At 45.1% G+C, this 21,921-nt stretch overlaps 2 protein-coding genes across 3 annotated transcripts in view; one reads left to right on the top strand and one right to left on the bottom strand.

The window, feature by feature from the left end:
* LOC139226181 (MLX-interacting protein-like) overlaps window positions 1–2,990 on the top strand; it is a 413,094-nt gene extending 410,104 nt beyond the window's left edge. Inside the window, exon 13 of the mRNA XM_070856815.1 lies at window positions 2,919–2,990. Within this exon, the coding sequence (XP_070712916.1) occupies window positions 2,919–2,990 (72 nt within the window). The remainder of the gene's footprint in view (window positions 1–2,918) is intronic.
* A 1,944-nt stretch (window positions 2,991–4,934) lies between these two features.
* On the bottom strand, window positions 4,935–20,958 carry ift22 (intraflagellar transport 22 homolog (Chlamydomonas)). 2 transcript variants are annotated; one of them, XM_070858142.1, is made up of 5 exons: window positions 20,878–20,958; window positions 20,169–20,251; window positions 18,359–18,448; window positions 12,874–13,076; window positions 4,935–4,960 (listed from the first exon to the last, which is right to left on the bottom strand). In XM_070858142.1, exons 1-5 carry the CDS (start codon window positions 20,914–20,916, stop codon window positions 4,950–4,952), a joined length of 426 nt encoding a protein of 141 aa, XP_070714243.1. In that variant the 5' UTR covers window positions 20,917–20,958; the 3' UTR covers window positions 4,935–4,949. The 2 variants fall into 2 exon arrangements, with proteins under 2 accessions (XP_070714243.1, XP_070714242.1); XM_070858141.1 differs by lacking the exon at window positions 4,935–4,960 and adding an exon at window positions 9,786–9,966.
* Between the last annotated feature and the right edge of the window lie 963 nt (window positions 20,959–21,921).

Here is a 21,921-nt window from a genome sequence, read left to right as displayed (position 1 = left end):
AATGGGGGGGGGAGAAGATGAAATGGGGGGGGAGAAGATGAATGGGGGGGGGAGAAGATGAAAATGGGGGGGGAGATGATGAAATGGGGGGGAGAAGATGAAATGGGGGGGGAGAAGATGAAATGGGGGGGAGAAGATGAAATGGGGGGGAGAAGATGAAATGGGGGGGAGAAGATGAAATGGGGGGAGAAGATGAAATGGGGGGGAGAAGATGAAATGGGGGGGAGAAGATGAAATGGGGGGGAGAAGATGAAATGGGGGGGAGAAGATGAAATGGGGGGGAGAAGATGAAATGGGGGGGAGAAGATGAAATGGGGGGGAGAAGATGAATGAGAAGATGAAATGGGGGGGGAAGATGAAATGGGGGGGGAGAAGATGAAATGGGGGGGAGAAGATGAAATGGGGGGGAGAAGATGAAATGGGGGGGAGAAGATGAAATGGGGGGAGAAGATGAAATGGGGGGAGAGAAGATAAATGGGGGGAGAAGATGAAATGGGGGGGAAGAGAGGGGGAGATGATGGGTGGAGATGATGGGGGGGAGTGAAATGGAGAGATGAAGGGGAGAAGATGAAATAGGGGGGTAATGGGGGGAAGAAAGGGGAGAGATGAAATGGGGGAAGAAATGGGGGGAGAGAAGATGAAATGGGGGAGAGGGGAATGAAATGGGGGGGAGGAAGATGAAATGGGGGGGAGGAAGATGAAATGGGGGGGGAAAAGAAGATGAAAATGGTGCACTGTTTTTTCTCTCATCCATTTTTCCCGCTCTCCATTCCTCATCATGCCTAATGACAGAAGATGAAATGGGGGGAGATGATGAAATGGGGGGAGATGATGAAATGGGGGGGGAGAAGATGAAATGGGGGGGGCAGGGGAGAAGATGAAATGGGGGGGCAGGAGGAGAGATGAAATGGGGGGGGCAGGAGGGAGAAGATGAAATGGGGGGGGCAGGAGAGAGAAGAAGCTGAACTGGCCCCACCGAGGACTTCAGGGGGGCCCGCCCCCAGCTAGAAAGCTGGGCAAGCGGGCCCCGCCGCCGACGAGGTAAGCGTTGTCAGGCCATCGGCCGGGGATAGGGGCGACGTCCCTTTGGCCAGGCATAGGGTCGTCGCCCGGAGACAGGATGCGATGGGAGGGCCAGGAGCTACTGCACCTGTGCGCAGCTGCCAGCACTGTTTTTGGCGCAGGGCTGTAGCTCCGTTCCCAGCAGCTCCTGCTGCGCCACACCGAGGTGCAAACTGGCCTACAGCTATCGGAGAATCGCGAGGTAAGTATTCGCCGCAATTTTTGTTCTATAAATTAGGCGGGCCTCTCCGATGTGCGCCGTTCTCATGGGGTCTGAAACTGGGGGTTACCTTATGATGATAGATTGAGTAGACTGGGTCTTTACTCGTTGGAGTTCAGAAGGATGAGGGGTGATCTTATAGAAACATTTAAAATAATGAAAGGGATAGACAAGATAGAGGCAGAGAGGTTGTTTCCACTGGTCGGGGAGACTAGAACTAGGGGGCACAGCCTCAAAATACGGGGGAGCCAATTTCAAACCGAGTTGAGAAGGAATTTCTTCTCTCAGAGGGTTGTGATTCTGTGGAATTCTCTGCCCAAGGAAGCAGTTGAGGCTAGCTCATTGAATGTACTCAAGTCACAGATAGATAGATTTTTAACCAATAAGAGAATTAAGGGTTACGGGGAGCGGGCGGATAAGTGGAGCTGAGTCCACGGCCAGATCAGCCATGATCTTGTTGAATGGTGGAGCAGGCTCGAGGGGCTAGATGGCCTACTCCTGTTCCTAATTCTTATGTTCTTATGTTGAGCCCATTATGTGGTACCTTATCGAAGGCCTTTTTGAAAATCTAGATAAATTCAGTCTACTGCATTACCATTGTCTACTCTCTGTTGCCTTTTCAAAAAATTCAATGAAGTTGGTCAAGCAAGACTTTCCCTTTTGAAATCCATGCTGACTATTCATTATTATATTTTTGGTTTCTAGATGTTTTTCTATTCCCTCCTTTAGTAGGGATTCCATTATTTTTCCTATCACTGGTGTTAAGCTGACTGGTCTACAGTTGCCTGGACATGTTCTATCTCCCTAAATATAGTTATTATGTTAGCTATCCGCCAGTCCTCTGGCACTATATCTTTTTCTAATGAATTATTAAATATGTGTAGTAATGCCTCTGCTATCTCTGCCCTAGATTCTTTTAAAATGCGTGGATGTAATCCAGGGGTTTTATTTTCTTTGAGTTTGACTAGTTTATTTAATATATTACCTCTTTTTATTTTAAATGCAATTATTTCATTACTAATCTCATCATCCAATGTCATGTCCACCTGTTCTATCTCCCTGGTAAATACTATTCCCATCCTGACCTTCCTTTTTACTGATATGTCTGTAAAATATTTGACTATTTTGTGTTATGTTCCTTTATAATTTAATTTCAAAGTTCTTTGCCTTCCTAATTATTTTTTTGACTTCTCTCCTAATTTCTTTGTATTTTTCCTTATCGTGCCCTACTCTGCTGTCCATGTACTTAAGGTATACCTCTTTCCTTACCGTCAATTTTTCCCCAATGGCTTTATTCATCCATGGTGTCTTATTAATTGTTTAGCTTGTTCTATTTTATAGTGGAATATATTTTTTCTGGACTCTGTTGAACACCGTTTTAAATGTTTCTCATTGCTGTTCTATGTCATTGTTTGCCACAGTTAGGATACAGATCAGCCATGATCTCACTGAATAGTGGAAGAGGCTCGAGGTCCTGTATAGTCTACTCCTGTTCCTATATACCCTTCTCCCAAGTCTGAGAAATCACTATCAATGAAACCACTACCCCAATGTTAAATGATAGCTTGGACAATAGGAAGCTGTTTGTTCCCCATTGATTTATAAGTGATAACTGGAATAAAATCTCTGTACTCAGCTTGCATTAACATACAAGAACACTTCTGGGTCAGAAACCACCAGCTGGTTATTTGACTTCCGTTGGCCATAATGTAATGTGTATCGTTTATGCATTGCAGGCCCCAGCTCACAGAAAACCACAATTATTCCTCCCAATGTGAATGTTTGAAAATGTATAGAGACATTGAAGTTGAGAACGTGGGAATTATATATGGACAGTGTAAGCTAACAAAGAATTCATGGAGGAATAGCCATGACATCTCAGACTCGAGACTGCAAAATGTTACAACACTAACACATAATTGAAACAAAACCCACAGCTTGCAGAAAAACCTCAAGGTCTTATTAAATCATGTTATTAGCCTGAAACATTAACAGAAGGTCTTTGTTTAAAATCAGACCATACTTAGGTCGGCTTATGAGTGGACAAAGGGAAAGAGGGATCAAAAGGGATAGGCTGAACTAGGATGTCACTCTAGCCCTATCTTGTTATCTTTTGCCGAAAATATATAACAGTCGTGCCTTTTCAATGTAACGTCACCTTGTCCGTAGGAAGTGTGTACGCTCTATCAAGAGAGTATTCCTTCTGTCTGATAAGGTCCCCAATCGGGATTTGCTTTTTAAATAAAAGCTTGCTTTGTTTAAAGCACAATCGGTATTCAACTCAGTGATTTCACTGAACCAGATTGAGGGAAAAGAATCCAGAAATCAACATTTGGTGTCAGAAGTGGGATCTCAACGGACGACTGCCGAAAACTTGCGAATTAAGAGCCAGACTAGCCTTGGACGAGACGAGGGGAAAGTGGCCACTGGAGTATGATTTCAATACTGCTCCAGTTTCCCACGGTTTCAAAAGTGTGAGGAAAGTTTAGCCACTTGCTGGTTCTCAGGTAGTGTCTGAACGAGATCCAGGTCAATCTGGCGAATACCTTCTAAACTTAGGAAATAAGTGTCCAAGTCAGGTGTGACGTCGAACTTGTATATCACTTGGCCCGTCTAGGCACTGATTGGATTCGAATCGCGCGGCAACGCGGAAGGTAGGACTAGATAGGGTTAGATAAGGTTAGATCAAATCGCGGGGCGACGCGGAAGGTAGGGTTAGATAGGGCTAGATAGGGTAACGCAAGATCACGCAGCGACGCGAACCGCGGGGTGACGCAAGATCGCGCGGTGACGCGAACCGCGGGGTGACGCAAGATCGCGCAGCGATGCGAACCGCAGGGATACGCAAGATCGCGCAGCGACGTGAACCGTGGGCCGACGCGAGATCGCGCGGTGACGCGAACGGCGGGCCGACGCGATTGCGTGGTGACGCGAACGGCGGGCCGACGCGAGATTGCGCGGTGACGCGAACCGCGGGCCGACGCGAGAGTGCATGGTGACGTGAATCGCGCAGCGACGCGAACCGTGGGGCGACGCGGGATAGGGTTAGTTTAAATCACGCGGCGACGCGAACCGCGGGGCGACGCGGTAGATAGGGTTAGTTTAAATCGCGCAGCGACGCGAACCGCGGGGCAACGCGGGAGAAAAGAGTTAGTTTAATCGCGCGGCGATGCGGGATAGGGTTAGTTTAAATCGCGCGGCGACGCGAACCGCGGGGCGACGCGGGAGAAAAGTTAGTTTAAATCACGCGGCCATGCGAACCGCGGGGCGACGCGGGAAATCGCAGGGACGCCATCCGTGTGGCGACACGGAAGGTAGGGATAGTTAGAGCTCGATAGGGATAGATCAAATCGCGGGGACGCGATTCGTGCGGCGACACGAACAGGAAAACCGTGCGGCGACACGGAGGGATAGAGAATTGCGCGAACCGCGTAGGGAAACGCGGAGGTTAGGGAACTACGTAAAATTAAGCCGTGGGACTACGCGGGACTGTGTAAATTTTAAATTGTACTTACGCCAGGTACAGCGTCGATCTTGTATATCACTTGGTCCGCCTAGGCTCTGGGCAAGATAACTGAAACCACCACGGGGCGACGTGGAGACACTCAGGACTAATTAGGACCCTGATCCAACGTGCGGCGACACAGGATGGGTAATTTAGATAAAACTACGAATTCCCTGAAAGGTCATGGATCCAAAAATTAATAGGAAAGAAGAGAGACTCTTGTGAACGTCTGTTTTAAATGAGAAATGCTTGTGTGATTTTTACTGTGGGATACTGAGGAGTTGTGGTTTGTTTTAGCTCCACCCACTTTTTCAAACAGAATGAAAGTTTTTTTAACCCTTCGTAGTGTTGTCCTGTATGTGGGAAGTTTAAGCGTGTGAACCTTATTGAATTACATATATTCGGATGATAAGTTACGGAGCCAGGAAATGCACAAAGGATAGGTTTGTTGAGTAAAAAAAAAAGAAAAAAATACATGGTCCCGGTGGTTAAAAAAGGATTTGACATGCTCACTTACTTGTCGAAAGAAAACATTCAGAGAAGGCACAGCAAAACAACTGAGATGGATTCAAAAGGATTAAAAAAATATATTATATTAAATAACACGACCTTGAGGCTGGAACAATTGAGATAACGAAAAGCAGTCCACAGCCTACGTGCCAGACTTCCCTCTAGTTATGGAAAAGATGAAAAAAAAGACGTAACGTACTAAATAGGTGCTGAAAGAAAAAAAAAATGTTCTGAGATTTTAAATTATGAGAAAAGTTCCATTGCAGTCTGAAAAAAAAATGCATCACTCCTGTCGAGTTGGCAGAAAAACTCCATTAAATTAGGGCTTTCATTGACAGAAGGAGGACATATTAAAAACCGTAGACGTCTTAAAGAGTGCACGCATGAGAAACGTACTCAGAGTTCCACTGGGACCTCTGAGAAAGGTATCGATAGACTACGTAGTTAAAATGGTTGGCTTTGCATTGACCGAGGCTGATGACGAAATTGAATTTCAGTAAACAAATAGCTATTAAAAATGTGTGGTCTCATTTTAAATCAATTTAAAAAAATTTATCTTTGGCAAGTACTTGAATAAGAAGTAAAAAAATATTGGAGTTTAATCAAATACTGCCTTTCCTGATGAAGATTTTTTTTTCAGATGGTTACGTGAAGTCACGTAATGACATCAGGTCTTCTTACAAACCTGTAAAGGAGTTAACCCTTTCCATTGGCAGCCGTTTCATACTGAACATTATCAATTTGGATTTCTTAATAGAAAAAAGACTCACCTAACAGAGAAATGGTGCGATAGTCAGAATAAAAATAAAAACAGAACTAGCTTATGTAATATTTGCCTGATACAATAAAGAAATAGATACTCAAACAAAACAAAAGGCTAAGATAACTAAGCTGAAAAAGATCCACAAACCCAACTTAACCCTGACCTCCGATTTCACGGAGTGACCTCAACATGCATGGATATAATGCAGAATCAAGGGACCTGTGGGCCCTCGTAAAGCAAACCCTGAGCCCAACTGAGCATGCCCGATTTCTAACTCACCTAGGACGTGCTACTCATGATGCATTGTTGGTTGCTCACCCTAACGATGTCCAGGATCGCCTAAACGCTATCTTTAATGCTCTCACCACGACCCTTCAGAAACCCCTCAGTATGGCCGCAGTATTAGAAACTTAACCCAAACGAGAAGAAACTCCCGATGAATTCATGGAAAGATTTATTGAAATATACGGAAGTCAATCAGGAGATAATGCCTTCAGGGAAGGAGAGGATTCTCCTCAATTCTGCGCTATCCTACTTCAGTGCCTGCCCTATTCGATTGCTCACGCTATCCGGACAAATAATATGAATTGGGCAGATAACAGTAAAGCCCAGATGGAAAGGGCGGTTAAATATTATTGGCAGGAAAAGAAAGGAGAGGGGGGGGGAGGTGCGCCCCCAACCCAGGTCAAGGCTGAATACGTGACTAGAAAGGAAGACCCGCCTCGGAACGACCAAAACCCGACCCAAGGGGATACCAGATGGAACCGCAGTGTTGCGTGCAGGGTTGGGTGGATAAACAGGGATACGGTTATACCAAACACCCAAATGGCCCGGGCCCTGCTAATTACGGACCGCCCTACTGTCCCCGGCCTGGTATGGGAAGAGGTCGGGGCTGGGAAAGATGAGATGGATGCTTTATTTGTGGGCAAGAAGGACATTGGAATAGAAATTGTCCCTCCCGTCAGCACGAAAAAGAAAAAGGAGGAAGAGGAGGGGGGCAAGGGGGGAGAGGACGGGGATCTTACACTAACTTCTCCCAGAACAACCCCTTTGGCCAACCATCCCCCGATTATTCGTATTGACTACGTAGCTTGATTGTACAGAGAACCTCCCCGGGTGACGAACCGATTTGCCAGTTTCCAGTCCCTAGCACGGCTAAACAAATGAGACAGTGGTTGGGGATGATCAATTACTGCAGATCCTGGATCCCTAATGTTGCCCTGATGACTAAGCACCTCACCCCGTATACAAATAAGGAAGGCAGCTTTGAAATAAGAACCGCAGACGTCCAAGCCTTTAAGGGACTAAAGACAGCCCTGCTGCAAGCTCCGGCTTTGGGCCGGCCCCTCTATGACCGGCCCTTTCAACTGTATTGTACAATCCTGAAAGACTGTGCTACCGTTGTCTTAACACCTCTCACTCTGTAGCTGCCCTCCTGGGCCAACTGCAGATTCAACACCTTACCATGGCCAGGCAAAGCAGATATGAGATCTACTTACTAAACAATCCTAAGCTGACCTTTCGGCACTGTGCTGCAATTAATCCGGCCTGTTTTCTTACTGAGCCACCCCAAGATGAGGAAGAACCCAGTCATGATTGTTTATCTTTAATTCAAGAGGCCTCATCAGTCAGGGAAGATTTAGTTGATGTACCAATGGAAGATCCAGACTGTATTATGTATGTTGACGGAAGTTCTTCTATTAATCCAGAAGGTACACGCATCTCAGGATACGCCATAGTAAACCAGGAGAATCAGGTCTTGGAATCTACCGCCTTTGAAACCGCCTATTCTGCCCAACAAGCTGAACTATTCGCCCTCACCCGAGCCTGTATCTTGGCCAAAGACCTCAAAGTCAATATCTATACCGACTCTAGGTATGCCTTTGGGGTGGCCCATGATTTCGGACAATTATGGAAAAATAGGGGATTCCTAACCTCACAGGGGAATGAGATATCCCATAAGCAACTAGTATCTGATTTGTTGCAAGCCCTCATGTTCCCCAAGCACATTGCCATTGTTAAATGTACCGCCCACACCACCGGAAGATCCCCAGTTGATGATGAGTCAGACTAAAAATCCTGCAAAGGGTAAGTTAGCCTCGGAAAAACCAATGCCAACCATCAAGATGTTATTAAAGCACAGGAGGACGCTCCTGAAAAAGAAAAACTGTTGTGGAAAAATTATGGATGTACTTATGACAATGTTTCTAAACTCTGGACCACTCCTGCGGAACAGACTTGCATGTCTGACGAGTTGGTTCTATGGGTTATTGAATGTATGCATTTTGCTACTCATTGTGGAGCAAGGACCACGAGTGATACACTTTTGGCTACTTGGTGGCACCCTAGACTCCAGGCGCTCGCCCAGAACATCAGTAGTCGTTGCCTGGTTTGCCAGCAACATAATCCAGGGAAGGGAGTCCCCTGTGATTGGGGTAAAACGCCCCTACCCGAAGGTCCCTTTGAGACATTTCAGTTGGACTACATTGAGTTGCAAAAAGTTCAGTGTTACAAATATGTGTTAGTAATAGTAGATGTGTTTAGCAGATGGATTGAAGCCTACCCTACCCTGGACAATAAGGCTCAAACTGTTGTTAAGGTGTTAATGAGGGAAATTGTTCCTAGATATGGTATCTCAGCTCGACTGATGACCACCTATGTTCTTTCTCTGACTCAGGCTCTGCGACTAGCTCACAACCAGGTTCGAGAGGCTCACCTCGACCTCCCAGTTTTACCCGAATCGTCCCTCGCGGTACCAGGGAAGAATGTCCTGATTAAGAAATGGATTCGGAAGGGATTAGAGCCACGATGGGAGGGGCCTTTTCAGGTGTTACTCACTACCCCCACTGCAGCCAAGGTTGAGGGGAAAAGTGCCTGGGTTCATCTGCACCACTGCAAGCTCACCACCCTCTAACGAACCTATTTTACTGGTTATTCTAATTCCTGTTTCTGTTCCAGATTTCCTCTTCTCCATAGCTGAACAAGACCATTGACATCCTAATTGGAACATGGGTCCCGAGGAGACCAGTTTGAACTTCTACCCGTAGTGATAGACAACCAGCTACACCGACGGTAACCTGAGAAGAGAGATGAGAAAACCGAACTCTTTTAATCAGCAAAATATCCTAAGTGTTATCATGGAATGATAAAAGGGGGGAATGTGAATGTTTGAAAATGTATAGAGACATTGAAGTTTGAGAACGTGGGAATTATATATGTTCAGTGTAAGCTAACAAAGAATTCATGGAAGAATAGCCATGACATCTCAGACTCGAGACTGCAAAATGTTACAACACTAACACATAATTGAAACAAAACCCACAGCTTGCAGAAAAACCTCAAGGTCTTATTAAATCATGTTATTAACCTGAAACATTAACAGAAGGTCTTTGTTTAAAATCAGACCATACTTAGGTCGGCTTATGAGTGGACAAAGGGAAAGAGGGATCAAAAGGGATAGGCTGAACTAGGATGTCACTCTAGCCCTAACTTGTTATCTTTTGCCGAAAATGTATTAACCGTCGTGCCTTTACAATGTAACATCACCTTGTCCGTAGGAAGTGTGTACGCTCTATCAAGAGAGTATTCCTTCTGTCTGATAAGGTCCCCGATCGGGATTTGCTTTTTAAATAAAAGCTTGCTTTGTTTAAAGCACAATCGGTATTCGACTCAGTGATTTCACTGAACCAGATTGAGGGAAAAGAATCCAGAAATCAACACCAGTACTGTTTCTAGTAATAAGATTGTATCAGTTAAAAAATCAACACACAAAAAGTACATTTTGTCACACACTCATGTCTCAGATCTAAGCTTCTGAGATATAATCTGTACCCCAAAGGCACTGTATCTGTGGATAATCTAGCGATGCAGGAGTACAGCTGGATCCAATGAGTGAAACATCAATTTCTGTATGTAATGCAGAAGTGAACAATGAGAGTTTGTAAGGTAGAACACAACCTGTTTTAGACAAAGGCATTCAGCTGCAATGGGACACCAGTGAGCCTCAGCCACATGTTTCCTATTATTATCCACTCTGCTGGAGATGTTGTGGACAGCTTGATACTCTTGACCATATGCTGTGGTAAAGTCCTGAATTAAAACACTTTGGATATGAACAAGCAGTGATATAATTGGTATCACGGTGTTCAAATCAAGACTAATCACACTGCCTCCTGCTCTCAGAGCAGCAACAACATGCATTAATACAGCATTTTTCACATACAAAACACCCCATGGCACTTTACAGAAGAGTATCAAGAGGATCAGAAAACCCAAACTATGGTGGAGAAATTAGGGAAGGTGGTTGAAGCCTGAGAAAAAGTAGCCTTTGAGAAGGTTTTTAAAAAGAGGAGGAGGAGTATGAAAAGAAACTTGCAAGAGATATCAAAATCAACACAATTTTTTTTGTAATTATATTAGGAAAAAGAGGGTAGTCAGGAGCAATGTTGGCCCCTTAAAAAACTGAAAAAGCTTTTTATCAATGATAATAAAGGAAATGGCAGACATACTGAATAATTACTTTGTGTCAGTATTTACAGTTGAGGAAGAGGATAGCATGCCAGAAATCCCAAGGAAACTAATATTAAATCAGGGTCAGGGACTCAATAAAATTAATGTCAGTAAAATAATAGGAATGAAGAAAATAAGAGAGACAGATCCCCAGGACCCGACGGTTTACATCCCAGGGTTTAAAGGAAGTAGGTGAGCACATTGCTGATGCCTTAAATATAATCTTCCAAAGTTCTCTCCATTCAGGAACCATTCCTTTAGATTGGAAAATCGCATGTCACTCCGCTATTCAACACCGGTGAGAGGGAAACCAGGAAATTATAGACCAGTTAGCCCAACATCGGTTGTGGGGAAATTGCTAGAGTCTATAATTAAGGATAGAGTGACTGAACACCTCGACAATTGTCAGTTGATAAGAGAGTGTCAGCACAGAAATATGAAAGCTAGATCATGCCTGACGGAACGGATTGAATTTTTTGAGGAGGTGACTAAAGTATTGGACAGGCAAATGTTATGGATGATATTTATATGGGCTTCCAGAAGGCATTTGCTAAAGTCCCACATAAGAGACTGTTAAATAAGGTAGAAGCTCTTCTAGGACTAGTGGTATAGTCTAAAAATTAGAGCCAGACCTTTCAGGAGAGAAATTAGGAAACATTTCTTCACACAAATTGATGCTAGATCAATTCTTAATTTTAAATCCGAGATTGATAGCTTTCTGTTAACCAAAGGTATTATGGGATATGGGCCAAAGGCGGGTGTTTGGAGTTACATCGCAGATCAGCCATGATCTCATTGATTGGCGGAGAAGGCTCGAGGGGCCGAAGGACCTACTCCTGTTCCTATGGCCCCAAATTTGGCCCTCCCATTTTTTGAGACACATTCATGTGAGATGCGCCGACTTCCTACGATCCAAACAGCGCCAAAAAGATGTCCCGGGATTCTGGCCCCTCTGCCGACTCTCCTGGAGCTTGGTGCGGCATGGCGAGTCCATTGGGGGGGGGGCGGAGCTAGGGCCCTGCGCCTAAAGGAGTACCGACAGCTGTCCACATGTGCAGTAGAGCGTTCGCGCATGCGCAGTAGCTCCTCCCATGATTGTGATGATGCGTGCCTGCAGCGTGGGACCAGACGCGTCCCACCCCACCCCTGCCCTGGGCTGAGTGGCCTGCTGCACAAGTCGGCTGTGTTGCCTTCCCGCACTGAGGGCGACAAGCAACAGGTTGGTGCAGGGAGACTTTTGATCGGCGGGGGTGGGGGGCGGGAAGAGGAGAGTTTTGATTTTGGGGGGGGGGGGGGGGGGGGGGGCGGGTGTGATAACTATATAGCCAGTAATTTTAATGAGCTTACTCGAGACTTTCCTTAACCATGTTAATGAATATTTGGATATTTTGAAAAAATTATGTAAATGTTTTGTCTCTTTACTTCTTTTATTTTTGTAGTTTAAGATTCCATGAATGCTTCTGTTATATAGTAAATTAACTACGCGAAGTTTGTCAGTCCTGTATAGCTGTTTGATCCTATTCACATTCTTTAGTCAAGTCATTAACTACCTACCTGCGCTGATTTCTTAACTCTCCGCAAGGGTTTTCTGTGCGGCTACAAGTGGCCACATACGCTGGCCTAGCTAGTTTGGAGCAACGATTAGCTGTCCAAACTGGCTTAAATGGCCAAAACGGGCATAGGTGCTGGTAACGCCCCCTTTAAAAAAACGAAACTAAAAAAAATCCTAACTAACTCACTTACACTGGCGCAAATTAAATGCGCAGAATGGGGATTTTTAAGATACTCCAGAAAAATCAAGAAAAACAGGCAATGGTGTGCATTTGTTAACACCATCATCATCATAGGCAGCCCCTCGGAGTCGAGGAAGACTTGCTTCCACTCTTAACATGAGTTCTTAGGTGGCTGAACAGTCCAATACGAGAACCACAGTCTCTGTCACAGATGGGACAGATAGTCGTTGAGGGAAAGGGTGGGTGGGGAGTCTGGTTTGCCACACGCTCTTTCCGCTGCCTGCGCTTGGTTTCTGCATGCTCTCGGCGACGAGACTCGAGGAGCTCAGCGCCCTCCAGGATGCACTTCCTCCACTTAGGGCGGTCTTTTGTCATTAGGGCATTTGTCAACATATGATGCTGCATGCAGCTGTATTTAGCAGGGGAGATTCTCCCTCAACACACACAGCATGGAGAGGTTTCCTCCAGCAGCTTTCTTGATATCGGAGACTGCTTAACTGTTGGATAGATTGCACTGCAAGGCATCTCTTGGAACCTGCTATTGACAGTGATATAATTCCTTCACACTTACCCAGACTAGGCCGCCCTCTGCCAGCCACTGAATTCGGCTTGTGGTGAGCAACGAGAAGGCACTGAGAGTCATGCAGCTGCTGCTGCTGCACAAACGAGGAATAAAACGTCTCAATCTCCTTCAGGTGGCTGGGCACATCCACGTTAAACACAATGACAACTCCATTGGAATCCTTCATTAAAGCTGGCCAGCAAGTTTCAAACCTTCAGAGAGAAACAGGACAATTTCACAAACTTATCTTAATTCTTATATTAACCAGAAGAGAGCCAATACATTTAAATGGAATGTAAACTGTCAACGTGGCAGATTTATTAAATATCCAAGCACATCTCAGTTGAAATGTTACATATTAAATAATAATTAGCCATCTAATTTTCAGAATATCTGAAGAATTGAAGTGCAGTATGCCACATATTTTGACGGCTCGATTTATGGAGGTTGGTTCCCATCCCCTCGCCTCATATTCCTTTTGTGAATTACATAGAATGTTACAGCATGGAAACAGGCCACTGGTCCTGACAGGTCTGGGCTGATGTTTATGCACCACACAAGCCACCTCTCACATTAATTCATATCACCCTATCAACATAACCTGCTATTCCTTTCTCCCTTATCTAGCCTCCCCTTAAATACATCTATGCTATCCGCCTCAACCACTCCCTGTGGTAGTGAGTTCCAATTCTCTCTGGGTAAAGAAGTTTCTCTTGAATTCCTTATTGGATTTATTAGTGACTATCTGATATTTTTGGTCTCTAGTTTTGGACACCCCATAAGTGGAAACATCTTATCTACATCTACCAAATCGAACCCCTTCATAATTTTAAACTCCTCTATCAGGTCACTTCTCAGTCTTCTCTTTTCTAGAGAGAAGAGCCCCAACCTGTTGTCTTTCCTGATGAGTTGTACCCGCTCAGTCTGAGTATCATCCTTGTAAATCTTCTTTTCACTTTCTCCAGTTCTATATCCTTTTTGCAATATGGAGACCAGAACTGTGCACAGTACTCCAAGTGTGGCCTAACCAAGGTTCTAAACAAATTTAACTTAACTTCTCTGCTTTTGAATTCTAATCTTCTGTATCTAAGCCTAATTCTAATGAACCCAATGCTGTGTTTTCACTTTATGTGGCTTTGTTAAGCTGCATTGCTACTTTTACCCCGTTTAGACTCTTACTTTCCAAGCATGGCCTCCTTATTCTTCCTTCCAAAATGAACCAACTCTCACTTATCTATATTGAAATTAATTTGCCATTTACATGCCTATTCTGCAAGCTTGTTAATGTGTCATGTTATTTTGTCGCAGGTCATCCTCAGTATTAACTATACCACCCAATTTGGTGGCATCCTCAAATTTTGATACTGTACTTCCAATTCCTGAGTCTAAATCATTTATGTAAATAGTGATCAACAGGGATCCCAGCATCGATCCCTGTGGAACACCACTACCCACCTTCCGCCAATCTGAGAAACTGCCTTTAACTCCTAGGGCTCAATTTTCTCCAAGCTCGTTTTCTGGCATATTGCCAGAGTAACGCCTGTTTTTCTAGGCCAGAAATAATTTGCCAAAGTTTCCTCGATGTATAATTCGAATTTGGCGCCGCGCAGCGTGTCCAGTCGCCTCGGGGAGGGGGGGGGGGGGGGGGGGGGGGGTTGGGGTGTAGCCTACTGTCTGCGCCGAAAAACGAAGCCACACCTTCTGCGCATGAAAACAAAGTTAAGTTTTTGATGTCATTCCAATGGACGCGCATGCGCAGTACAGCTCAGGCTTGGCAAATCGGCCATTTTTAAAGAACATTGAATGCTGTGTGAGAGAGCATTGAAAAAAATCACAGCTGCAGCAATATAAGATGCAATGCGGTGCAAGGACCAAGAATTTCTTACAGGAAGAAGTGTAGGCACTAGTTACTGAGACTGAGAACAGATGGCAGGAGCTGGACACCAGCAGAGGTCACATAAAAGTTCCACCCAAAGAAATGAAGAAACGCTGGAACCAAGTTGCAGAAGATTACTGCGCAATGGTGACCACCCAGAGATCTGGAGGCCAGTGTAAAAAGAAGTGGCAGGACCTTGGTCAAGTAGTTAGTGTAAGTAATATTTTCATTTATTCAATGCAATTGCAATTGTAAATGTGACCAGCAGAAAGACACCCTCTCTAAAAAGTTATATTTTCATCTTTGCAGAGGAAGATGGCACACAACAAAAGGGAAAGAACTCAAACAGGAGGAGGCCCGGCAAATATGCAGCAACCGACACCTTTGGAAGACAGGGTAGCTGCTTTGATGGGTCCTGCCTGGAGAAAAGCAACCACCACTGCACAAGCTGGGCCCACACTTGAGGGAGAGGGTAAGTCCTGCAAATTCATCGTAGTCCTTCAAATCAGCCTGCTACATGGCCTGCGATGTGTGAGCCTACTCATGCCACCCACCCACCTTGCCCCCTCCTCTACTGCTAACCATTTGACTGTTTTGTTACATTTTGCAGAACTTGAGGCCAACCCTGACGATGCAGAAGATGATTCAGACGCGAACGAGCCTGAAGAGGAGAACATCTTCCAATCCAACCCATCCAAACCTACGACCCTCCGGCCCTGCTTCATGACGTTCAGTGGTAGCGTGTGAGTGAGTATAAAAAGAGAAAACTTTTGAAATCCATCAAATTTACACTTCTATATTAACAGGTAAAAAAAAAGTTGAACTTCATTATTGATTTTGACAGTGTTCTTGACTCCTCCAAAATCTTCGATTTAAAAACAATGGCATCTTTCAGCGCCGGTTTATGAATGTGCGCAGGTTTTCTTAAGTGCCCAGAAGGTTTTTCGGGAGTGGCCAGATACGCCGACTTAGGAGGAAAAAATGTTGGCCAACAATTGTTGCGAACAACTGAAAAAACCGATGCAGACATGAGGGAACACCCCTCTATGACGTCAGAAAAAACTGGCCTAGAAAAATTGTAACTAAGTCAGTTATGCTGGCGCAGATCGCAGAGGGAAACTTGGAAAAAAATAAATACAGCAAAAGAAATGGCGCACGCCAAAAAAACGGCGCAAATGACTGGAGAAAATGGAGCCCCTATTCTCTGTTTTCTGTTTTGTAGCCAGTTTGCTATCCATTCTGCTACATGTCCCTGACTCCACATGCTCTGACCTTAGTCATGAGTCCACTATGCAGTACCCATCGGAAGGCTTTTGAAAGTCCATGTATAATACATCCACTGCATTAACCTTATCTACTCTTTCTGTCACTTCTTCGGAGAATTCAATAAGGTTGTTCATGCATGACCTTCCTTTTTTAAAACCGTGTTGACTACTCCTTATTATATTTTTGATTTCTAGAATTTTTTCCGTTCCATCTTTGAGTAAAGATTCCAAAGTCTTTCCAACCACCACTGCCACTTTGTAATTGATTGGTGGCCAGCACATGAGCAATAAGACTTGATACATTTTTCCAATCGTTCCCCAAGTAAGTGACTCACCTGCACTGAGCCATCTCCAGCTGGGATCAAGAATTGCCCATGTGAAGATCCCAATTGCTCCTATTCCATGGCACAGGTCAGCAGACTGGGCACCCACATTGAGCTTTTAATGCTCTATTGAAATTGTATGGGGCAATTTAACCAGTGCCTGATACTGCTTCCAGTCCATTTTAACAAGGCCACACTTTCATGGAACATGGCCATGCACTCCCAGATTACTCAGCACTATCATTGTACAGAACTTGTCAACAAATGTGGGAAATCTGTGAAAACAGAGGGTGGGATCATACACTGTGACTTGTAAATTAGATCACTAGACATTCTCAGAGATGGTTCTCATCAGAAATAATAGGCACAGAATGACTTGTTTGTACTCACAGACTCCCCATTGTGGCTACATCCTTGAAATAACTGCTTTCAAAGTAAAATAGATGAAGCAACCCACAATGAAATGCAGATTGGCAGTGAGTGTGAGCTATGCATCAATATATTTCAGATCTGGTACCATCATGGAGTTAGTTGTCTGGTCGAGCGGCAGCACTGTGTGGGGTATTGGGGCCTGGTAGCGGGGTATCTCACCTACAGAGTACCATACACTGCAGCCCATTCTAGGTTCCTGTGCATCACCCTCTCCCTTTATCCCACCAATGGATGGTAGAGCCTTAAATCACCTTGGCCCCATTCTCTGGAACCCACTCTTCCTCGACTCATCTCCCCACCCTTGAAATTCTTCTCAAAACCTAACTTTTTAAACAAAGTTTTCAATATCCCTCCTAATCTCCCTCCATGGCTGGGTGTCTATTCCATTACTTACTGTAAAACCTTGGAACATTTTCTACTGAAAGGTGCCGTGTAACAGACAGTTGCTGTTGTTGTTAAATACATTTTATAATTTAAATACCATGTGTCAGCTGAGTATAATTAACAGGTTAAGGTGAAAAAAATGGCAGTCAAAACTGTTCAAAAAATATTTTGAGCAAGTTGAGTTTTTCACTTCCTTTGTAAGAACATTGTGGATGATAATAAAAAATGATAAATCAATTCAAATCACAAATAATAATCAGGAGGAAGAATGTGACTTGTGGTGGGTTAAATTTGGTAAGTCGGACACTAAAGTTACAATGTGATCCTGATGTGCAACATAGCGAAATGTGATGGACATCAGGATTAGTCTCAGCTCTTCTCTCTGCTTTAGGTTCCTACACTATCGCCCAGCAGTGCAGGCATTTTCCTCAAAATGGGAAGAGAGCATCATCATAGGCTGTCCCTCGAAATTGAGGAAGACTTGCTTCCATTCTAAAAGTGAGTTCTCAGGTGACTGTACGGTCCAATACGGGAATTACAGTCCCTGTCACAGGTGGGACAGACAGTGGTTGAAGGAAAGGGTGGATGGGACAGGTTTACTACATGGTCCTTCCGCTGCATGCTCTCGGCGACGAGAATCGAGGTGCTCAGCGCCATCCCGGATTTCTTCCTCCACTTAAGACGGTCTTTGGCCAGGGACTCCAGGTGTCAGTGGGGATGTTGCATTTTATCAAGGAGGCTTTGAGGCACAAACAAAATAAAACACATCTTATCATTAAATAAATCTGTTGGTATGTCATGTGAGAACAGCAGACTCCAGAAATTGCTTGGAGAATACATTATCCTCACTATTGAGTCACACACCTGCAGAGGCTGACGTTGCACAGTGTTAACCCTTCGCTCCATCACCGCCGGTCCCGGTCACACCAGAGCAGCGCAGTGAAAATTCCATGTCCAAGTTCCTTTCCTCCCCCACCCCAGGGCAAGATTTTACCCATCCTTTGCTAACAGCAAGAAGGCTGAAACCAGAACTGAGCAAAGTGGAAGAATTTAGACCTGCACTATCCATTTAAACCATCCATGCACCAGAGCTGTTGTCCATTTTTGGGGTTAAGATTTATTTTCATTCATTCTCAGTGCTCGAGTGTTAAATCTTTTTCCGGAGGAACAAACACATCCCCACTGTAACTGACAGATTTATTAATTCTACTTACTTCTGATCACCAGAGCAGTCCCAGAGTTCCACTTCACACCCAATATTTTTTCCATTTGCATTCACATTCGGACATTCATACTCCAGGATCCTGGAAGGCGAGATGTCTTTCATTTAGCATGAAAATATGTAACTTATTATTTAAACTTAAAGTCCAAAAACACTTTGATGTTCAATATTATCCCAGGGTGAACAGACCCTGTCAGAGAAAATACAATACATGCACATTTCTCCATTTATTCTGTTTTAGCATTTCACGCTGTAAATTCATGAAAGGTACAGACTGCATCTCCAGCCAAGATAATAGCAGAGAAGAGGCCACCACCATCCCATAGTCTGCTAAAGCAGAACTAGAATGAGGGGATATGATGAGCGATGTGGATGTGCAGCCTAAGGCAGCCAAATAGTATAAAGATACAGCTTCCCCCCGTTGAAGGTTAGAACTCTCGGGACAGTTGGAAGTCCAAGGCTGAACAGACAGCCTACGGAACTGATCACTCCGTAGACTAGGAAACAGGCTATATTACTTGTATGTCATCATGTCATTTAATATGATACCGTAGATTAGTTGTGCAAGTACAATACTGTTCTTGCACAATATTAGTCATTAGTCAATATACATCAAAGCTTGTGTTTGAAACCACTCGAGCCAGAATCTCGCAAAATTTGTCGCGACGGTAACCACATTAGAATTTATGGGTCTTTCATTGATCGGCTTTTCATTTCTTTTATTCTGTTCTCCAGTTCCTGATTTTCTATGTATTTAGCTACCCTCATTCGCTCTCCATTTTGTCTCCACGCACTCACTTTTACTTCGTCCTTTCTGCCCATCCTTCACAATCCACCATGACAGAGGGTAGAGCCCTCGGCCCCAAACATGCCAAGTGAAAGGCCAGGAGCAGAAACACAGGGGTATTTTTCTTTTTAAAAAGTTGGTAGTTTGAAGAGTGATTAGGAATGGGTGGGATGCTCATGGAAAGGAAGTATTATATGATTAATGCTCAACAGTCCAATGCCATCATTAAATATAAGTATGTCAAGAGCTTGTCAGGCAAAACAGGTTAGAGGATTGATGGGCCAAGGGCATCTATTTTGCTTTGAGCCTCTCAGAAATGCAATATAAAATATCAGCCTGCCACATAGATTTCGGAACAAACAGCCAGTCAGCTATTGCAAATTCTGAGCCTTAGTCTTTATTAGATTTGCCAATTTCGTCCCCTCTTCCTCTTCTGAAGTTCCACAGACGCCAGCAAGCTTTTAGTATCATGTCCAAGTGGCCATTCGTTGTGTATGAGCCTATAGTGAATGCTGGCAGGCTGTGTGGGGGCATCACAGGCATGCCTGATCTGGGCTCATCTGATATCCACATGGACACTTCAGCAGTGACCGTCAGATGACAACCTGGAGAGGGAAGGGCCTCGCCCGTGGATACTGAGATCAATGACAGTGATCTGCCTGCCACTTGTGCTATGATCAGCAAACACCGGCAACCTCATGGTGCATTTGGCTCAAGTCACAGAGCAGTTATGAGGAACAAACAGAGGTGTGTAATACGACGCTAAACAGCATTTCCAACCTTACAACAGTGACTGCACATCAAAAAGTACTTAATTGGCTATAAAGCGCTTTGGGACATCCTAAGGTCATGAAAGGCACTATATAAATGCAAGGCACTATAATGAAAGGCACTATATAAATGCAAGTCTTTCTTTTTTTATATGCTGCCAGCCTGGCAACTTTATTTTATCCATTGTAAAATATGGTTCTGTAGTGAGTGTGTGTTTTAAATAAGACCGTAAGTGCTCACATACCGGACTCCTTGAGTTGGGCTGTAATCACCACCTATGGCTTCAGTTGCATCAGACAGAAAATTTGCTAGGACAGTTTTTCCACTCTGAATGACAAATCCAGGAACATGTATAAATGCACAGCGATTATATAATCCTTCAGACATATCTATACAATATATTAAAATTCATACATGGGTCATATGCTCTGCTGGAAACTTATGCAAATTCTCCCGAAAGCCTGGGCTTAGAATTGTTCAGATTCTGTGAGCGGAGTTTGGATTGTGCAGAATGAGGATGTGGGCTGCACTTAACATCCCAGGATACATCACAACCATCAGGTGAACTGATGGAATCGTTTCCTTTAGCTTCTAACAGTTAGTGTTTGGTTGTTTGTCAAAATTATTTGAAGAAAATCCCCATTTCAAATGCAAGTTTCAGCTGCAAATGGCTCTTTCCCCACCACACCAACTCCTAACTGAAAGGACAATAACCAGTGGGACCTGTCTCTGCCCATCCTCATTCCGAGACAAACTGCTCCTGCACCAGTTCCCCAGCACAGGGAGTGGCAGAATATTCTACTTAGAGCCAGAGTGCAAGGGCCAAAGACACAGAGAAACACATGCGGCATGTCCAGGAATTAACGACAAAACACAAATTCAACGTTTGCAGATATCTTTCACCCACACACACACACACACACACACACACACATATATCCCCGCTCCCGGACCTGGCTCGGGCCCACCAGCAGCAGCTTGATGTTAAACATGGCGAGTGCCGGCTTCCGTTACCATCGTGACGTGACGTGACGTTCCGGCCCCGCCCCTCGGCCGCCGTTTCCCGGGAGACGGACATCCCAGCAACCGCGGCCCGCGGCATTGTCGCTCGGCGATCCGCCTCTGGGCCCCGGGGCTTTAACCCCGGGCCTCCCAAACCCACGGGCCCCAACCCACCCCCGGGCCCTGGGACACCGGGCCTTCCCACCCCCGGGCCTCCATCCCTCGGCCCTGGGACACCGGCCCTCATCCCCGGCCCTGGACCCCCAACCCTGGGAGACCGGGACTCCTAATCCCCGGGCCCCCATCCCCGGTCTGACACCCAACCCTCAGTCCTGGGACACCGAGCCTCCCAACCCTGGCCTGACCTGGGCCTCCCAACTCCTGGGACTCCCCACTCCTGGGCCCCCATCCGCACCGGGACTCCCAACACCGGGACTCCTCAACACCAGGCCTGACCCGGAATACAGACCCCATCCCCCACACCCACCCACCCCCCGACACGCTCTAACACTTGGGGCTGGATTATCGGGTCGTTTGTGCTTCAGTTTGTGCTCCAGAGGGTGGTAAATGGCCTTTCGAGGCGCAATGGCGGGCGTACATCTTTTACCGTCCAACCAACATTTTCGGCTAATGGTTTGCGGCGACGCAAAAACTTATCACCCCACCCTCACGTTTCACTGAGATCATGACGTCAATCCTCGTTCAACGCTGCACCTGCGTCCCAAATGCAAATTTCATCCCTATGCCACATTAAACGCCTGCCCCAGGAAACGTCTAAAAATACAGGGTGCAGCAGGCGGTATTTTGAAAAGGGGAAATGAGAATCCTACATCGCACTTTAGTCGCTGCAACGGATACACCCATAACGCTGTGTGGAACTGAGACTTGCAAACGGCACTTTTATCTGTAATTACAGGGTCAGTGAGAGAATTTAATGGGGGCATTACTAGTTCGCCAGCGTATCATGCTCCATGCTATTGCCAGGCAGCGTCAAT

This window comes from Pristiophorus japonicus, chromosome 16, assembly GCF_044704955.1.
Source record: "Pristiophorus japonicus isolate sPriJap1 chromosome 16, sPriJap1.hap1, whole genome shotgun sequence".
Classification (NCBI taxonomy): Eukaryota; Metazoa; Chordata; class Chondrichthyes; family Pristiophoridae; genus Pristiophorus; species Pristiophorus japonicus.
Note: the sequence above shows the minus strand (reverse complement) of the source record. Positions and strands in the feature narration are given on the sequence as shown.

What these genes read in the sequence shown, in the direction of transcription:
- ift22 (XM_070858141.1), bottom strand. Translation starts at nt 20,916, where the DNA reads ATGTTTAACATCAAGCTGCTGCTGGTGGGCCCGAGCCAG. An exon ending in TGCTGGTGGGCCCGAGCCAG is followed by an intron (nt 20,252 to 20,877) that starts GTCCGGGAGCGG and finishes TTTGTCATTCAG; the next exon opens with AGTGGAAAAACTGTCCTAGC. An exon ending in CAGAGGGCGGCCTAGTCTGG is followed by an intron (nt 9,967 to 12,873) that starts GTAAGTGTGAAG and finishes CATTACATACAG; the next exon opens with AAATTGATGTTTCACTCATT.